The sequence below is a fragment of the Salmo salar genome, chromosome 24 (assembly GCF_965601325.2).
Source record: "Salmo salar chromosome 24, fSalSal1, whole genome shotgun sequence".
Lineage (NCBI taxonomy): Eukaryota > Metazoa > Chordata > Actinopteri > Salmoniformes > Salmonidae > Salmo > Salmo salar.
In genome coordinates, this window is record NC_138314.1 from 17,652,198 (window position 1) to 17,671,409 (window position 19,212).

The 19,212-nt window shown below is 43.7% G+C and overlaps 1 protein-coding gene across 2 annotated transcripts in view; it reads left to right on the top strand.

Annotated features, from left to right (window-relative positions):
* LOC106584990 (coronin-1C-A) overlaps positions 1–18,095 on the top strand; it is a 63,518-nt gene extending 45,423 nt beyond the window's left edge. For both annotated transcript variants that reach the window (XM_014170700.3, XM_014170701.3), the window contains exons 3-11: positions 1,782–1,904; positions 4,933–5,062; positions 5,499–5,680; positions 10,261–10,380; positions 10,571–10,675; positions 10,858–11,003; positions 11,420–11,477; positions 11,641–11,883; positions 14,971–18,095. In XM_014170700.3, the coding sequence (XP_014026175.2) occupies positions 1,782–1,904; positions 4,933–5,062; positions 5,499–5,680; positions 10,261–10,380; positions 10,571–10,675; positions 10,858–11,003; positions 11,420–11,477; positions 11,641–11,883; positions 14,971–15,090 (1,227 nt within the window). In that variant the 3' untranslated portion in view covers positions 15,091–18,095. The remainder of the gene's footprint in view (positions 1–1,781; positions 1,905–4,932; positions 5,063–5,498; positions 5,681–10,260; positions 10,381–10,570; positions 10,676–10,857; positions 11,004–11,419; positions 11,478–11,640; positions 11,884–14,970) is intronic.
* Positions 18,096–19,212: the final 1,117 nt, after the last annotated feature.

Consider the following 19,212-nt stretch of genomic DNA (forward strand, 5'->3'; position numbering starts at 1 on the left):
AACCTGACAGAGCTTGAGAGGATCTGCGAAGAAGAATGGGAGAAGCTCCCCAAATACAGGTGTGCCATAATATTGTAGCATCACACCCAAGAAGACTCAAGGCTGTAATCGCTGCCAAAGGTGCTTCAACAAAGTACTGAGTCGGGTCTGAATACTTGTGATATTTGCAAAAATGTCTAAAGAATGGTTTTTGTTTTGTCATTATGGGGTATTGTGTGTAGTTTGAGGGGGGAAAATTTAATCCATTTTAGAAATAAGGCTGTAACGTAACAGTGGATTAAGTCAAGGGGTCTGAATACTTTGAGTGCACTATAGACACGCACCCTAAGTGTTTCAATAAAATCAACTACATATGCACTGAGCCTGTCTAATGCTTTAAGCACACTGTTTGATATAAATAATTAATACACACAAATGAATCAACAATGTGAGTGCCTTCGTGACTGGTGCATGTTGTCTCGCTCTCCTCCCTACTGCAGCGAAAAGGCACCTGAGAAAAGCAAGTGTTTATTGCGCTGTCCGTGCTGAAGCGGCAACGTCAATTCGGCGATTTTAGTTTGTTTCTTGTTTCTGATTTGAAAAGTTTTGTCACCGAAATCCCTCATTAGTTTACGAAAAACATGACCTATTCCCTCAACCCTTGCTCTCTTTATGTGAAACATGTACACATTGCATGCATGTGACCAATAGGCTATAGGTCAGGCCCTGTCATAATCACATCGATAAATTGGTTATAACAAAATCCGAACACAGTAATGGCGACAGAAAAATGGATCCGGAGGATGTGAAAAAGAAAAACGGGAGAATGTTTGTTGGTTTCTCAGGAGGTAAAGTGGAAGTCAGATCTGTGGAAGACATTTGACTTAGTTGTGGAAACTACTGGAGATAAAGAAAAAGGAGGGTATATGAGCAAGTGTTGCGTGAGTATTATGTGCCAAACAATTGCTGTTAGATTACAATATGTGTTTCTGACCATTTGGAACAATGCAAACAACACTAAATAAATAAATGCACCAGAGTCGTGCCTCAATTTTCTAAAACAATTAAGCTAAGGGCTTTTTCCTCATTTCTTCTGCTGCCTCCGCCACATTGTTCTTAACCAGCATATTGGGGTTAACTTTGCTAGAGTGCACATAGGGAAAGGTGCTAATTGTAGGGCGCGCTTAAGATTTGTTTCAGAACCGTGGACAGCGACCGTGAGAATCACTACATATCGGCGCCTAAGTATCGTGATAGTATCGTGAGGTCCCTGGCAATGCCCAGCCCTAGTCAAAATGTCTGGTTTGTACTTGATAGAGCGCAACCTCTTCTGGTTGGAGGGGTATTCCTGTTTCCCTCGCCTCAGTCACTGCCTCCTTCACACAGCAACACAGTCACAGGGCTATGCATGGTTTCTTCACATCTGCGCCATCTCTCATTCTCCCTCTCTCTTTTGTGGAGGTTGAGAATTCAGTCTCCCATGCCCCCCCTTCTCAGGCTACGCCACAGTTGTATTTGTCTAACAATGATTCTGCCCAAGGATTGAATGATGGGGAAACTCATTTTCTAAGAGGGAGAACAACAATGTGAATGTTGTCTCTCTCTCTCTCTGTGATTGGAGTGCCTATTGGTTTGTACATAGTCTCTTATTGGTCACTCTAACCCTGTGATTTCATGGTTCCGGTTCAGCTGAGGTCAGGTTGTTTCCGCGGATCATACACCTCAGTGTTTCTGGTGTTTTAATCTCATGCCTCTCTGTGTGTGTGTGTGTATGTGTGTGTGTGTGTGTGTGTTCTCCACAGTCGGGCCGCATTGACAAGGCCTACCCCACAGTGTGTGGTCACACGGGCCCTGTACTGGACATCGACTGGTGCCCCCACAATGACCAGGTCATCGCCAGCGGCTCGGAGGACTGCACGGTCATGGTAAGGTTTACAGTCACACGCCTCAGCAGAGACTGTCCCTCTCAGTGGAGTAGTACAATAATGTTTGTTTACACTTTACCTGCATATGTACAGTGTATACACCCTCTCACTGACTCCAACTGACAGAGGACCGGTTTTGGTTGTGAAAGGCCAGACACGGATAGCGGAGGGATGGGTGCAGAATTAGATGGTGATAGGGTAGCGAAGTGTACATGCAGGCAGGGCTTGCACTCTAGTCTGGATTAGATTAGACCCAGAGAGACGTGGGGAATGATTTAGCCTTTTTATAGGGCTGAGGTCACTAACTTGTTTGAGGCTGGTGCTATACTATATGTCCTTATTTGGGCTGTGAATGGCAGTGATCAGTGTGTGCTATGTTCTTCGGTATGCTTCTATCACTTCCCCACCTGTAGGCATTGGCTTCCCCATTCAACTCTCTGAACGGCAGAAAAAGACCTCCGTCTGTGAATAGAGGCGGTGTTCCAAGTGTATTTACAGAAGTTGAACCGTCAAAGGTTCCTCTCTTCAGAACATTTGAGATTGCGGCTAGAAATGCACTCTGAATAGGTTCTCTAAAAGTAATGTTGACTTTAGATTAAGTGTTGTGATGAACTGTGTTTCTGTTGAGATTTCTGTGTCCATAGTAACCTATTGCAGCTAGAGTAGGAGCTCTGATAGTGTAGCAGTGCAGCGGTGTGACTGTCTGTCTACTGCTGTCAGGGTTTGTAGAGATAATGACTTTAAACTTCAGTCTTCATTTCTGTAGGTACATTTTCTGATTCTGCAATGTTTACCATATTCGTGTAGTCGCTACTGGCTGTATTCTCACTATGTACATAAAAAGTAACTGAACTAAATGACTATCGCCCTGTAGCACTCACTTTTGTCATCATGAAGTAATTTGAGATGCCAGTTCAGGACCATTATCTCCTCCACCTTACCCATCTCCCTCAACATCAACAAAACAAAGGAGCTGATCGTGGATTACAGGCGACAACAGAGAGAGAGAGCGCATCCCCATCCACATCGACGGGGCCGCAGTGGAGCGGGTCACAAGCCTCAAGTTCGTCGCTGTGCATATCACTGGACCTGAAATGGTCCCTTCAGAGAGACGGTGTGGTGAAGAAAGTGCAACAGCGCCCCTTCATCCTCAGAAGGCCAAAGAAATTCGTCTTGGCCTCTAAGACCCTCACGAACTTCAACAGATGCAGCATTGAGAACATCCTGTGGGTTGTATCACTACCTGGTACAGCACCGTCTGCAACCGCAGGGCTCTCCAGAGGGTGGTACGTCAGCCCAACTCATCATCAGGGTCACACCCCCTGCCCTCCAGGACATCTACAGCACCAGTGTCACAGGAAGGCCAAGAAGATCATTAAGGACCTCAGCCACCTGAGCCGCGGCCTGTTCACCCCACTACCATTCTAGAAGGATGATACTGTACATCAAAGCTGGGACCGAGAGACGGAGAAACAGCTTCTATCTCCAGGCCATCAGACTGTTAAACAGTCACCACTAGCTGGCCTTGGCCCAGTACCCTGCCCTGTTCCTTAGTCACTGTTCTAGTCGCCTACCACCCAGTGCCCTGTTCCTTAGTCACTGTTCTAGCCACCTACCACCCGTACCCTGCCCTGAACCTTAGTCACTGTTCTAGTCGCCTACCACCCAGTGCCCTGTTCCTTAGTTACTGTTCTAGCCACCTACCACCCAGTACCCTGCCCTGTACCTTAGTCACTGTTCTAGTCACCTACCACCTAGTGCCCTGTTCCTTAGTCACTGTTCTAGTCACCTACCACCTAGTGCCCTGTTCCTTAGTCACTGTTCTAGCTGCCTACCACCCAGTACCCTGCCCTGTTCCTTAGTCACTGTTCTAGCCACCTACCACCCAGTACCCTGCCCTGTACCTTAGTCACTGTTCTAGCCACCTACCACCCAGTACCCTGCCCTGTACCTTAGTCACTGTTCTAGCCGCCTACCACCCAGTACCCTGCCCTGTTCCTTAGTCACTGTTCTAGCTGCCTACCACCCAGTACCCTGCCCTGTTCCTTAGTCACTGTTCTAGCCTCCTACCACCCAGTACCCTGCCCTGTACCTTAGTCACTGTTCTAGCTGCCTACCACCCAGTACCCTGCCCTGTTCCTTAGTCACTGTTCTAGCTGCCTACCACCCAGTACCCTGCCCTGTTCCTTAGTCACTGTTCTAGCCGCCTACCACCCAGTACCCTGCCCTGTTCCTTAGTCACTGTTCTAGCTGCCTACCACCCAGTACCCTGCCCTGTTCCTTAGTCACTGTTCTAGCCTCCTACCACCCAGTACCCTGCCCTGTACCTTAGTCACTGTTCTAGCTGCCTACCACCCAGTACTCTGCCCTGTTCCTTAGCCACTGTTCTAGCTGCCTACCACCCAGTACCCTGCCCTGAAAGTTAGACTGCTGCCTTATGTACATCGAGTCATTGAACACTGGTCACATTGTTTAACCCACTTTATATGCATGTACTGTGTTGTAGTCATGGCTCATCCTATATAAGTACTGCTATACACACCTTTTCTATTCAGACTGTCTACACACACCATTATATTTATTTATATATTCCGGACTCTGGCATTGTTCTTTCTGATATTTCTTTTATTTTAACTTTTTAGATTTGTGTGTATGGCTAGGTATTATTATTGCACTGTTGGAGCTAGAAACACAAGCATTTCGCTGCACCTGCAGTAACATCTGCAAATCTGTGTACATGACCAATAAACTTTGATTTGAGAATGTCAGTATGATGAGTAACCTTGGGTCTCTGTTTCCCCCTTCAGTCTCTTGGTTGTAAGTGTGATCTACTGACTTCATGTCACAGTGATGCCAATCTAAAAGACAAGTTAGTTTATGTGAATGTACTGCTTTCTGTGGTCCTGCAGTTTAGATATTCCTGACACAGGCTAACACCAGGGAAACTGCAGCCATATGTCTGACCTCAGTATATGATCCTATGATGACCCTAGCTATGTCCTGACCTTTGACCCGTGTCTGTCTGCAGGTGTGGCAGATCCCTGAGAACGGGCTGGTTACCGGCTTGTCTGAGCCTGTGGTGGTCCTGGAGGGACACTCCAAAAGGGTTGGCATCATCACATGGCACCCCACGGCACGCAACGTCCTGCTCAGTGCTGGTGAGTGGCGTCCTCCTCCTCGTAACATGTCATGACTGGATGACTTGTGTGAGGTGGAGATCTTACATGTTATTTATAGTTCTGGTTCAGCCTCTGTGCCTCTGCTTTTGTGGTTGTAATCTGTGGCGTCACCAGACCCCTCTGCCCCCCCCCCCCCCCCCCCCCCCCTAATCTTCTCCTCGCTCTGAGAGAAGTGGCAACCTGCTGTGAGCTTGCGTCATTTCCCTTAAACACTGAGATGCCTGATCAATGCACATCTGTCCTCATTGACTTTAAAATGACCGTTTACCCTGTTTTTATCCTCCATGTCGAAACAAAACCAGAATGAGCTACGACTTGTAGATGGTATTATCTTGCCATATCAGTGCTATTTGGCATTGTCCTTTTTTCTTTTGTGGTGTGTGTATATTAAATGTGTGTGTTCCTCTCTTCTCAGGCTGTGACAACCTGGTCATCATCTGGAACGTGGGGACGGGCGAGGCCATGATCCAGTTGGAGGACATGCACCCTGACGTCATCTTCAGCGCCTGCTGGAACCGCAACGGCAGCCTCATCTGCACCGCCTGCAAGGACAAGACCATCCGCGTCATCGACCCCCGCAAGGAAGAGATTGTAGGGGTGAGCACCACTGACTAGGTTTGAATATTTTCCCCAAACAAATCGTTCGGCGAAGATTGCAACCATCCTGGAACCATCCCGGTTTTCCCGTTCATAAAGGAAGTGCTCTTTAAAGGCGTATAATACCAGCGAAAAATGATTATACCACAGTCAATGGAGAAAAATGGACTAGAATCTAAAGGTTTCTTGTTGTAGCCCTATTTGTCACAATTTAATCAACTCAGTTGCTGTAGCCTAGTTTAAATGAAGGCAGAAAATATTGAGGTTATTACCCTACAACCTAGTGAAAACTACATTTTGTTTTAGTGTACCTTTGACTGAAAGATGTCAGCCAGCTTGTTGGCCCTTTTCGCTCCCCTTGCACCTGGCTATCAGGGGAATTTCAGAAGATTGTGGCTGTTTTTACTTTATGATAAACTTTGGTGTGATTATCTGCCACGTGCGCCGAATACAACAGGTGTAGACCTTACAGTGTAATGCTTACTTACAGGCTCTAACCAATAGTACAAAAAAGGTATTAGGTGAACAATAGGTAAGTAAAGAAATAAAACAGTAAAAAGCTATATACAGTAGCGAGGCTATAAAAGTAGCAAGGCTACATAGAGACACCGGTTAGTCAGGCTGATTTAGGTAGTATGTACATGTAGATATGGTTAGTGACTATGCATATATGATGAACAGAGAGTAGCAGTAGCATAAAAGAGGGTTTGGCGGGTGGCGGGGGCGGGACACAATGCAGATAGCCCGGTTAGCCAATGTGCGGGAGCACTGGTTGGTCGGCCCAACCCGCTTATTGTGGTGACATTGTCACAGGGAACATATTCGATTCTCTGCTAAACAAACAAGTGAATAGGCCTAGTAGTGGAGATTCAGCACCATGGATAGCGCCACGATTGATCAAATCCCACGAATCTGATTAGTCAAGATTCGTTCCCTCGCTTTTGTTATTGGGTAAGTAGATTTGAATTCAGTCACTTTTTGACAGCATCCCTTTTGATTTAAACAGCTTTCCATATATGTTTACCCATGGAAGAAGTGGTCAGTGACTTTAGACCTGAATTCTAACACATTCAGGAGACAGAGGTGTTCAAAGTTGACCCATTTTTCATACCATACCACGAGTCATCCATGTCCCATCGCTGGAATAGATTAACAGTTGCGTTTGTAATTTTAAAAGCTATTTGATCATTTCTTGAATTCTTTTTTTTTTTTACAAAAATATGTAATTGTTTTACCTTTTAACATCAATTATCTAAAAAAAACATTTGAATGTTGAAATTTCAATTTTATTCCCATTTTAGTACATTTATCAGCCAAACATGATGCCCACTCTTTATTAAAGAGCATGCTGTGTCTCAACTGATGTTGGACACAACACAAAAACCTCAGATGTAAAATAGGTTCTAAGCTACAACATATGCCAATATGAAAGTTCACACGTTTGGATAATTGACGTTTAAGGCTAAAATAGTTTGACAACCCATGTTTTTAAGCTTACTAAGGACTTAATTAACATGGTCCACACATATCCGCACAGTCGTGAAGAGGGCACGGCCAGCGCTTCTTCCCCCTGAGGAGGCTGAAAAGATTTGGCATGGGCCCTCGGATCCTGAAAGTTCTACAGACACTACGCACACTCGCAAGACTATATATACACACTCGCAAGACTATATATACACACTCGCAAGACTATATATACACACTCGCAAGACTATATATACACACTCGCAAGACTATATATACACACACAGTTACATAGACTACATATGCACACCTACATAGAACACACACATGCAGAACATAAGATATGCATGTATGCTGATCTGTAATTCCTTAAAGACCCAGGCTCAAGTGTACCAAGATTTGATGGATGTTTGACCCTGAATATGTTCCAAATGTTTGAATGTGCTTAATGTACACAAGACCCAAGCCCTAGTGTATAATTATACCCCACTGGAAGAGCTGAAGAGTAGGTATAACTTCCACTGGACCTCTTCATCAATTAAATATCTTGGAGTAAATTTACCAAAAGATAGACAAACTTTATGACATGAATAATGATCACATCAACAAGACAATCTATGATGACCTGGACAGGTAGAATTCACTTCCCTTGGATCTTAGTAGTAGAATTGAAACAATCAAAATGAACATCCTGCTGAGGTTACTGTATTTGTTCCAGTAACTGCCTATAGAAATCCCACCTAAACAGTTTCGTTAATGGGATAAACTGATATCAAGGTTAATCTGGAACAGTGAGAGACCAAGAATTAGATCATTTACAATTACCAAAAAACAGTGGTGGTATGGCCTTACCAAACCTAAAAGACGATTATTTTGTGTCAGCCCAATTGAGACCTGTGGTGTGTTGGTGCAATTCAGAATACGAATCCAAATGGAAAGATATGGAGACTACTATGACAGAGACACCCATACAGTCAGTTCTGGGTAATAGAAATATACAATAGACAAAATCAGTGGATTAATATCTCTTAAGACATGATTTAGGATAGTTAAGCAACTTCATTTAGACAGAGAGGTCAAACTGCTGAGTTGGTCTGTATACGACCGCAGCTTCATCCCTGAAGTTCAGGACAGCGGATTTAAACAGTGGACCCAAAGGCATCATCATTCAGTACAATTAGAAGGAATGGGGACTTAGGTCCAGGAAGTTCTCTAAGTAAAAAAACTTGGCTTGGATAAACAAGATTTTTACAGATACCTACAAGTTTGACACTATTTCTTAAGGGAGATAAAAGGGCTTGACCCTCGAGCACCTCAAATTAATCCAAGTATTCACTAACTCATACAACTTGGACTATCAAAAAAAACTATTTCCAATTTTCACTTAGTTTTTTTTGAGGATTGAATACCCATCTACAAACTATATTAAACAGAAATGGGAGGAAGAACTTAACATTGAAAGAACTGATGAAACATGGTTGAACATATGAGACTCAACAAAGCTCCACCAACTCAAGGTCATGGAGACAATTCTGTTGGAAGAATATTATGTTTCTTCATAACACCTAAACTGAAATCAAAGCAGACCGGCTCCCTACACCCTTGTTGGAGAGAATGCGGGCTGTCAAGGGGGAATGTATGATGTGCGCTGTAACTGCCAGATCTTTTTTGGTTCATTTACTTTATTTGTACTTTCATTGTGTTCCTCAATAAAAACAAAGTGAGAAAAAAAAACACGCACATAAACACACTAACACTAATCATATGCAGCTGCTACTGTGTTCTATATTTTACTCTTATGTATCCTGATGCCTAGCCACTTCACCCTGCCTTCATGTACATACAGTAACCACCTCAGATACATTGTTCCCCTGCACATTGATCTGGTACTCCCTGTAGATAGATCCATTCTTGTGTATTATTCCTTGTTACTATTTTACATTTTTATTATACATGTTTTACTCTGCATTGTTGGGAAGGGCTCGTAAGCAAGCATTTCACGGGAAAGTCTAAACCCGTTGTATTCGGAGCAGGTGACAAATAACATTTTGAATTGAAATGTTATCAATCTCAACCGTTAGGTATTTTCCAGTGATGTCTCATGGTATGGCGGGGAAATCAGGTCCAAAAAGTCACTTTCCCGAGCACTTCTATAATGGGCAAATATGTATGGAAGGTTTTGTTGAAATCAAAAGGGGTGCTAGAGTTGTGATGACTGTTCTGATGTATGAAGCCTGAGACTCTATGTCCGGTTCATGCAGTTATTCGCAAGTGCACATTTTGCATTAGTGCGGCATAAACATTTTAATATTATTGGTCCACGGGACTGCGATAATTTTTCTAGGGAAACCGGAAGGAGTTGGTCGGGAAGTCCCGGGATACCGGTTACCGGTATTCAACTCTACCACTGACAGGACTTTTCACTAACAAACCTGCTGCTCTATAGGGTGGTCAAATTCCCAGCTTTTCCTGAAATCCCGGTTGGAATATTCCTGGAATCAGGACAGAATAAGTAGGAAATCCGGGAATCCTCCTACTGGGAATTCTGATAAACCTGGACATTTTTGGGAAAGTTACTGGAATTTTGCATCCTTACTAATGTTTCCACTCATCTCAACAACTTGTTACCATTTTCCTAGTTTAGTAAACCCAGCCCTAGGCAACAGCAGTGACTAGGGTCTGGTAGATATGACGAACTCTTTTGGTAACTTTGAGAGAGAAAACAATTCTGGGGTGAGTCCTGCCAGAATGTCGCGATTCGAAACTAAAGTTTGCAGGCAAAACCTTTTGCGGTGGTTTTAGTGAAGGTAGTTGATGCGAACTAGACACTTTCAAAATGCACTCATTAAAAAGAACCTCCGTAATCTCATCTTGCTAGCTACTGTTTTGTGTTGGGATGTGGGTAAGAAGTGGGTCCAGTGACGTCGTTCCTCTATGCCAAACTGACGTTTTATTACAGTACGTGCTGACGTGTATGCTGGAAGATTGGAAACATTGTGGGAGGCGACCCATCTGCCTAGGGAGACTACTCTTGTACTAATTTGAAAGGGATCTCTTTGAGGAGATGATTTAGGATGTACCCCCAGTATGTTGACTGTTGACCCTCTGTGTCACAGGAGAAGGAGAAGGCACACGAGGGGGCGCGGCCCATGAGGGCCATCTTCCTGTCGGACGGGAACGTCTTCACCACAGGCTTCAGCCGTATGAGTGAGAGACAGCTAGCCCTGTGGAACCCGGTGGGTCACCTCACCATCACTACTCCTGGGCTTTGTCCCAAATGACACTGTATTCCCTTTATAGTGGACTACTTTTGACCAGGGCCCATAGGGGCACTATATAGGGAATAGGGTGGCATTTGGGACGCAGCCCGATTTTAAAGATTTTATTGCACTGCTCAGTAACTGACTGTCGACGTTTCATTTACAGCAAGCCATGGATGAGGCCATCTCAGTGCATGAGATGGACACCAGCAATGGAGTCCTCTTGCCCTTCTATGACCCAGACACCAATGTGGTTTACCTGTGTGGTAAGGTGAGTGAGTTTTTCCGGCAAATATTACGTACACATCCATTTGATCTGCTGTGCATGTAACTTACAACAAGTCTCTGATCCATGAAGTTGGGCATGATGAAGTGTTAGCCGTGAAGGCATTACTAAAAAGTTGTACTGTACCAAACACTAAAAGGCTGTGATCTTGTTTCTGTGGTTTGTAGGGTGACAGCAGCATTCGCTACTTTGAGATCACAGACGAAGCCCCATTTGTCCACTACCTCAGCACCTTCACCACCAAGGAGCCCCAGAGGGGAATGGGATACATGCCCAAGAGAGGCCTGGACGTCAACAAGTGTGAGATCGCCAGGTACGGCTCGCTGGATAAGGAAATGGATCAGCCATTTTAGGGCTGCTCATCTGATTATTATGCTTTGATGGGCACACCCCTGATTCATTTCAGCAAGGTCTAGTTGATTAGATGAACCAGGTGTTTTGGTGCTTGTGATGTGACGGTATTGGCCAGCTATGTCCACCAGGGGGCAGCACAGAACCAGATGTTGAAGGGGAGCTCTCTCATCTGTGTTTACGTCAGGCCCTGCCAATCAGAATCATGTACCATGCCTTTATACAGCTCCATGTTTACTGAGGCTGCCCTGAGAGTATTGCCAGTGTCATGGAAGTAGAAGTGCGTTGGGCTGGGCTGCAGTGTGTGAAAGGATATTAGACAGTAGGTCTTATGTGATGTTGTGGATAATATGCTTCTTTGTACTTCTATGTTGACAGGTTTTATAAACTGCACGAAAGGAAGTGTGAACCGATCATCATGACTGTGCCAAGAAAGGTGAGCTTCTTCATTCTGATCTATCGACACTCAATATACGAATGATTTCAACAATCAATGCCACATTTAACTCGCTCTGTTTTGAGGCCAGGCTCTATTATATGCATTTGGTCCAGTGTTCTCTAACAGCCGTCTCTATACCCCTCTTTCTCTCTCCCTGCAGTCTGACCTGTTCCAGGACGACCTGTACCCAGACACGGCAGGACCAGACTGTGCCATTGAGGCGGAGGATTGGTTCGAGGGGAGGAACGGCGAGCCCATCCTCATTTCCCTGAAGAACGGTTACGTCCCTGGCAAGAACCGCGACCTCAAGGTGGTCAAGAAGAACATCCTGGACAACAAGCTGAGCAAGAATGCGGAGAACACGGGCACAGTCAACAAGTCTGCCTCATCCACTCCATCCATAGTGAGTACTGCTGTCTCTCTTTCTCTCTTGGGAGGACTCTGCCTGGGTTGTATGCTAGAGACCGTTACATTCTCTTGTGTGCATACAATTCAGTGAACAGAGTAGTACTATCCAGATGCCAGGGTATTCTTCTGTATGTGCCATTTGTGATTTGAGTGAAAGTTGACACCAGACTGGATCAGTATACCAACACTACAGTATGTATCTACATCTGTATGATTACAGTTGTTTCTCAGGACTAGTCTGATGATCACCATGCCTACCCCGTCCTTCACCACTGAAACGTAGTCATTAATGGCCTTTAGTTCAGCCCTGGCCAGCTAGGGCCATGGAACATGGAAGGCTCTATTTTAACAAACCTAATGCCAGTGGTGGAAAAAATACCCAGTTGTCATACTTGAGTAAAAATACCTTAATAGGAAATGACTCAAGTGAAAGTAAATGAGAACTTGTTCTCAACTAGCCTACCTGGTTAAATAAAGGTGAAAAAATAAAAAGTCTAAGTCACCCAGTAAAAACTACTTGAGTAATTCCTTATTAAGCAAACCAGATGGCACAATAGTTTTTTACATTTGTGGCTAGCCAGGGGCACACTCCAACCCTCAGATCATTCTGAATCAAAGCATTTGTGTTCAGTGTGTCCTCCGGTAGTAGAGATGACCAGGGATGTTCTCTTGGTAAGGGTGTGAATTGGACCTTTTCTGTCCTGCTAAGCATTCAAAATGTAACGAGTACTTTTGGGTGTCAGGGAAAATGTATGGAGTAAAAAGTACATAATTTCTAAGAATGTAGTGAAGTAAAAGTAATGTACTACTTAAGTAAAAATATTTTAAATTACTACGTAAGTACTTTGACCATTGCATTAGGCAGGGGTGTAATCTAAGCGCTGGGCAGTAGCACTATAGGTCCGGGGGTGTTAGAAATATTTTAGCTGTTTTCACAAGCACAATTATTGGCGTTGGCGCGAAAGGGTTGGGTTTTGATGAATAAACAAGTTACAGGTGTGTCGAGGCTTGACCCCTCACTGGCAAATCAGAACGTGCTCCATGGTTAAATAGTGCGGTTGCTTCACGTTGGGTATTTACGTTTTTTTATGTATTGCCTTGGACTCAACTCAAATTACAATGTTAGTCCTTTTCTAGTTTATTTTGTTTCTGTAAGCTGTTTAACGATGTAGACCTATCCCATCTTTGCTAAATATGTTAAATTGAACCTGTTTGCAGTCCACATTGTTCTAAGTAATTGAGTAGCTTCAATGTGGAAATAAATGAATAGACTAGTGTAAATTGCATTATGGCCTTGCATGGACATGCCAAATGTTGTCAATAAGATTAAATTCACAAAAAAGAGCAAATAATTTGAATCAAATTCTAAACAAAATGAAACGACTTGTTTTTAAATGGGCTATGTCTAAATACACTAACAGGAACATGACCATGGGAAGCAATACTATTAAAACAACGCAGACTATGGAGGGTTTTACACACATCCAAACTTTTCACAGTAGCTGGACAAAGATCCTATATAGAGAGAGAGAATGTCCACTCATCTTGTATACTGCTCTCCAATAGGCCTGTTTTATGAACGTGATCAGAACCGACTTGGAGGTCAGATCACATTCACACATCTCCAGAAGTTGCATTGCAAGCGCGCCACAGACGTTGTCACCATAATTCCAGGAAGGAGAATCATTCTGATAAGTGTTGTTGTAATTACATTTTATGAAAAACAAGCGATTATTTATAAAAAAATAAATAAAAATAATGTAAACAACAATGAATAAATGTAGTGATGTCATAAAATTGCCAGGATGAACATTGCTGTTGAACCTGCCTTCACTATAGTAGGCCTAAGGGAGGGCTTGGGTTTTTGAACATATTTCATGATGGGCATGGACACACAGCCTACATCATGGAGGGGACCGGCATGGCAAAAATAATGTGGGCCTGCCTACAATGCAAAGATAAAAAGGAATGTCAGCTCACCGTTTTATTCTTATCAAACTTGATATTTTAATAAAGCTTTGGTGACTAAGATTTATTTCCAAGCGGTCTCAGGAGCCAAACCCTTTTATCGACAGTCTTGACTTTTTCGCGATTGCATTGTGCAGACAAAGAAAAAGCCTTCATTGAGAGGGGAGGCTATGCTTGGTTTATAATCAAATAAAACAAAATGGTGGGAAAAACATGTTTTAAAAAAAAAATGTTTCTACATACGAAGTAAACAGGCACCAAAAGCACATTAAGCTACTCTTGTTCCATGTTCATATGTGCAGTGTGCGTCACGGCTGGATAGGATGCGTTACCACTGTCACATTTCATGACATAACCAACTGCATTACCGCTAAAACCAGCTTTTGGTTGGTCCTAAATATCCTTATCAGCGCTGCCTGAAATTAGTACTTTGGATAATTTCTACCCCATCCATCTGAGTGCAAGCAAGCTGATAGAAGACCAGTAAATTGCTGAACATGGCTTTAGGGCTGGAAAGTGCCCGTTTTTACATGACAAAATTGCAAACTAATGTGCGTTTGACACTAGCGCTGCCTTAACGCCAGATGAAAATAAACTCTACAGGCTCCATGTTGGCAGGGTGTGATTTTAGAAGGGGGCGGCTGCCTGACTTCATAAGGTGGATACTAGAAGTCTGCCCCCCCCCCCCCCCCCCCCCCCACCCCCCCCCCCCTGCCCAGAGGCAGTGCTCTGGGCACTTTGCCTCTGGGCGTCCTGCCCTACCTCATCCACAACACAGCCGTCCGCGTGGGACCCAGCCCTGGCCTCAGCTTCTATCTGCAGCTCTGGCCTGTAATCATAGCAGACTGGGTAGGCACGCCATGTTAACCCCCAGGGTGCCACAGGGTACTAGAGCCCTGCCTGCAGCATAGCCTGCCTGCAGAGCAGCCGGCAGGGATAGACTCTGATGTGAGGATTTAGAAAGGATCTGGGGAAATTCAGTAGATATTAACAGTGTATGTTTGTTTTTAGATGACACTGTACCAAACCTAACCGGCGGGGGGTTTAGGGGGACTGGCACACACCTCTCCAGAAAGGGTATCTTATGTCTTGCTCCTGTCTCTGTATTCCTCAGAAAAACGAAGGCAAGCTGGAAGAGATCTTGAAAGAAATCAAATCCCTCAAGGACCTGGTCAGCAGTCAGGAGAAGCGAATCATCCAACTCGAGGAGCAGATGTCCAAGATCGCCATTTAAGGACCCTCCACTCGCCCCGCCACAATTCAGGACGATCCGTTGGCTGGGAGGTGGGCGGGACACGTCACTGGCAATCTAGATGACAGTGTTCCGCCTGAAACCTGCCTAGTAACGATCCCAAGCAACATTCCGAGATTAACTTTTTTCTTAGCCAGCCCCTAACCCTCAGATAAAACAGATGAAATATGGCAAACCATTCCATTCCTTTTAATAAGTGGCAGTTTTGTTTGTATGAAAATTCTTACATATTCCTTTTAAGATTGTGACCAAGAAAATTCCAATGTGAACAGTTCCTATTTGGGTAAACCAAAAAATGTTTTTATATGTAGGTATCAGTATTTTGTCTCCCCCATACCCCAACTTCTTGTCTTGCCAAATTTTTAAGGGGTTTTGTTTACACACCTCCTTGACAGTATATATTTTTTCTTTTGTTTTCACTTTGTTTTCTGGGAAGATTCAAAATCCGAACTATAAGGGACAATGCAATAAGCTGGTAATGCAAGGAGAGGGATTTCAACAATCAATCAAATACTGTAAAAGACATCAATGAGAAACTGACTGACAGACCAAACACAATTGATCCTGATGTATCATAGAGCTTTTAGATATCAAAGACAGCAGAAGTACTGAGGTATACAAGTGGTGACATGATTCATGCTGTAAGTGTTGTGTGAAGGTTCCTTTTTGTCCCCCTGGAACTCAACTCTAACCTCTCCTCTTAGTGGACTACATCGTAACGGGACCACTGTCTGTACACTTGCTACCATCTCCTGACCAGAGTTAATGCATGCCATAGATATTCTACTCAAGAGAAATTATCCACTGTTCATTCTCTATCTTTGATCTCTAGCTTGTCTTACTAAGCAAGCAGCAAACAAAGTCCTTTCATATCATTTGATACCTTCTATAACGTGTGTATGCATCTATCACAGTAAACAACTTGAACAACGTTTTCATCATCTCCATCTATTTTGTGTCACAGGAACAGAAAGGGTATTAGTGAACTAGATGAAAATGACAGGTTAGAAGTCACCTGTACTTCTCATAGCCTTAGATTTCACCTTAAACTGGTTTCTTGTTTTGGAGTTTACAATGCACACGCCCCAATCCAAAAATCCTTTTCAATCATTTAGGTGACCACGGCGATCAACAACGTTAGTTCCAGTCTTACGAAACAGACATTTGTCATAGTTTGCCACTGTTTATGTCAGTATGTCTCTCTCCCCCCCCCCCCCCCCCCCTCCCTCTGGCCCTGTGACACAGATGGTATGTATGTACTGTAAGCTCTGCACTGTAAGTCAGTGCTACTGACTCATGACATGCAGTCACCTGGGGTGCTTCTCTTGTACGGGTTCTTGTGGCAATGACCTGTGTGCTGCCCAGAGAAGGACCAATGGAATTGTGGGTTATGTCGCTGGTTAACATTTTCCACAGGCTTTTAGTAGTATATCAGACTAGTTCTGCATCTGAGGTGTTTGTGTGTCGTTTGTGCAGTCATAAACCCCCATGTTGAACCCATGCCCTTGTGTTCAGGGTCCGTGTGCTAGGGTGCTCACTATTCACCATCTCATTGGCTCATATCCATACAGCCGACCAGAGTGTGAGTGACGGGTGTGTCTGAAACTAAAACAATTTGATCCTGCTTTGAACCTCTGTTGGTTGACAACGGTCGACAAGATGTAACGTGGGGAGGCAAGGCTTTCAGGATGTGCGAATGTGCCTCGTATTACTTTGGCCTCGTTGGATTTTTTTAATTTTTTTCCCCAGATAGGGAATGTGAGAGGGATTTTGGATATTAAATGGATTCGCCGTAGGGTGTGACCAAGGTTCTGGCCTATGATAACAGAATTAGATGGTGTGGTGATGATGCTAGTAATTTAAATACTGTATGTTTTAGCCTTGCTTCCTTCTCCGGCTCTCCCGTTGCAGATATCCCACTATGTACTTCCTTAGCAGAATTTTAAATAGCTACCCTTAAATACGCTGTCACATCACTAGAGAATCAGAGGAACAAGGAGTCGTTTGGATCATCTGAATATTTGATGGTGTTGCCAACTACGATAATACAGTAGTTCTGTTGTCATGCTATTTTCATTGTTTGTTTTCCAGACAGGGTGGGTTAAGGTTCAATGTTAGCCTTTTTAAAGTTTGTTACCACTGAATAGATCAGAAAGTGCCGTAAAGGTGTGCACAGGAAGTGCTTTTGGATGACGGTTTGAGAATGGTGTGAGTTATTTAGCAGGATAGGGAGTGAATGGGCTGCCTGAGTGGCTAGAAAGGCATAGAAAGCACTGAGAAATGTACGTTTTCATCAATCCATCTTGGAATCCAAGTATCTAAGATTATAACCATGGATGCAATTGGACACAGAATATGCACCATCTGGTGTTGTGGAATATTTTATTGGGGTTGAGAATGACTCCAAGGTGTTCTACTGTGCTGTAGAGATATGGATTGGTCAGGACCAGGGGAGGTTGTCTTGGGCCTTGTGTCCTGTATGTACATCAGTGCTTCTCCTGAGCCTCCTTGGACCACTCAAGGCAGTGAGCTGTGATGTTTGGAATATTAGTGAATAGCGACTCAAAGGGACACTGTAGGTTGGCGAAGAATGTGGAGATGTATGTGATGTTATGAAATAAAGGCCTAGAATATGATTGAAAGCTTTGTAAATAACATGACCATGTAATTGTATTTTTCTTTGTACTTTTTTCTTATTCATTTGTTTTGTTTTTGAGCTGAAAGAGGGTGTTTGTTTGGTTATGGTGGGTTTTAAATGTTTCCTCTTGTCTGCGTTCCCTGCCCTTGCCATAATGCATCATGACAGAACAGAATCTCCGTTCTGCCACAGGTATTATAGATACAAAAAGAGCTAAATGAATTACAGAATGAAAAACAAACAAGAATTCAGCCTCTTGTGGAGGTCTGGTCAACATTGTTAATTTTTCCTGCTTCAAGTATCAACAACTCATTGATTATCAGAAAAATTAATAAAGAAATGAAAATAAGTTTGTCATCTGGTGTCGAGTTCATGAGTGATGCAGAGGACTGCAAAAAAACAAACATGACTCGGCCATCTTCAAACAAGCAATATCTGAGATATGCCAAGGTATTTAGTGTTTTCTCTCAGACTTGTTATTCTTTATCAGGAGATTCTTGCTTTCATTGTCTGAAACCTATGTATGAAGCCATACCCCTCATTTGTCAATGTTAAAACCCAAAAAAAGTTAAGTTACTACAGTCTCCACTTATTGATTTCTTTGGTTTTGTCTGAAATGCTGAGGGAACATTGCAACATCACTGATGATTGACATATGGTTGTATCAGATGATTATTTCAGTCACTGATATTCTTTAAGGAAATGGATCTCTTTACAGAGGCTCAAGTGTTGTAATGTTGATGAGCAACACGAGCTTAAATATGAAGCAAATGCATACTGCATTATTGCAAGTATTGGGTAATTGTGCTTGGCAGTGCAGTGTTCTGTAATATATTACAGAACAACAAGTTAATCACTTTCTCACAACATGGTTTGAATTGGGCACATCTATGCCTGTTAAAGTTTGGTGCTTGTGATGAACGTCTGTGTGCAAGGAAGCAGTTGTACAACTGTCTCAATATTTGCTGTTTCACTTTACAGATTTCCACTGTGTTTCCCCCAAGGCCTGGGAGATGTCCAGCTCATGTTTTACTGCTGCTTCTCTCAAGCAAGGCTGTCTCAAAATGTCTACCTAGCCACAGGGAGGTAGCAACCCATAGACCCCAGGAGTCAAACCTGTCCGAGCTACCACATCAAACGCCCCTTGTAGCTCTCACCAAAGACCTGTCAGAAAACACAAGAGGTCTCCGTTACCCAGCAAACAATGAGAACTGAAACCTTTGAGACGCACCATGACTGAGATCGCCCACACCACTGTGAGCAGTAAACGAACCCCCATCCCAACAGCCCTGCGTCCTACCCTACCACTGCCATCAACTCCTCCACAGAACGGATGTCAAAATCCTCCAGGACATCCAGTGACTGGTAGGTCTCAGTGCCTGATCACCATCGCTGTGCTGGCTGCTGTAATGACATTGTTCATTGTCAACACCGTCATTCTCCTGACCAAGCTGAGGGGCAGCAGG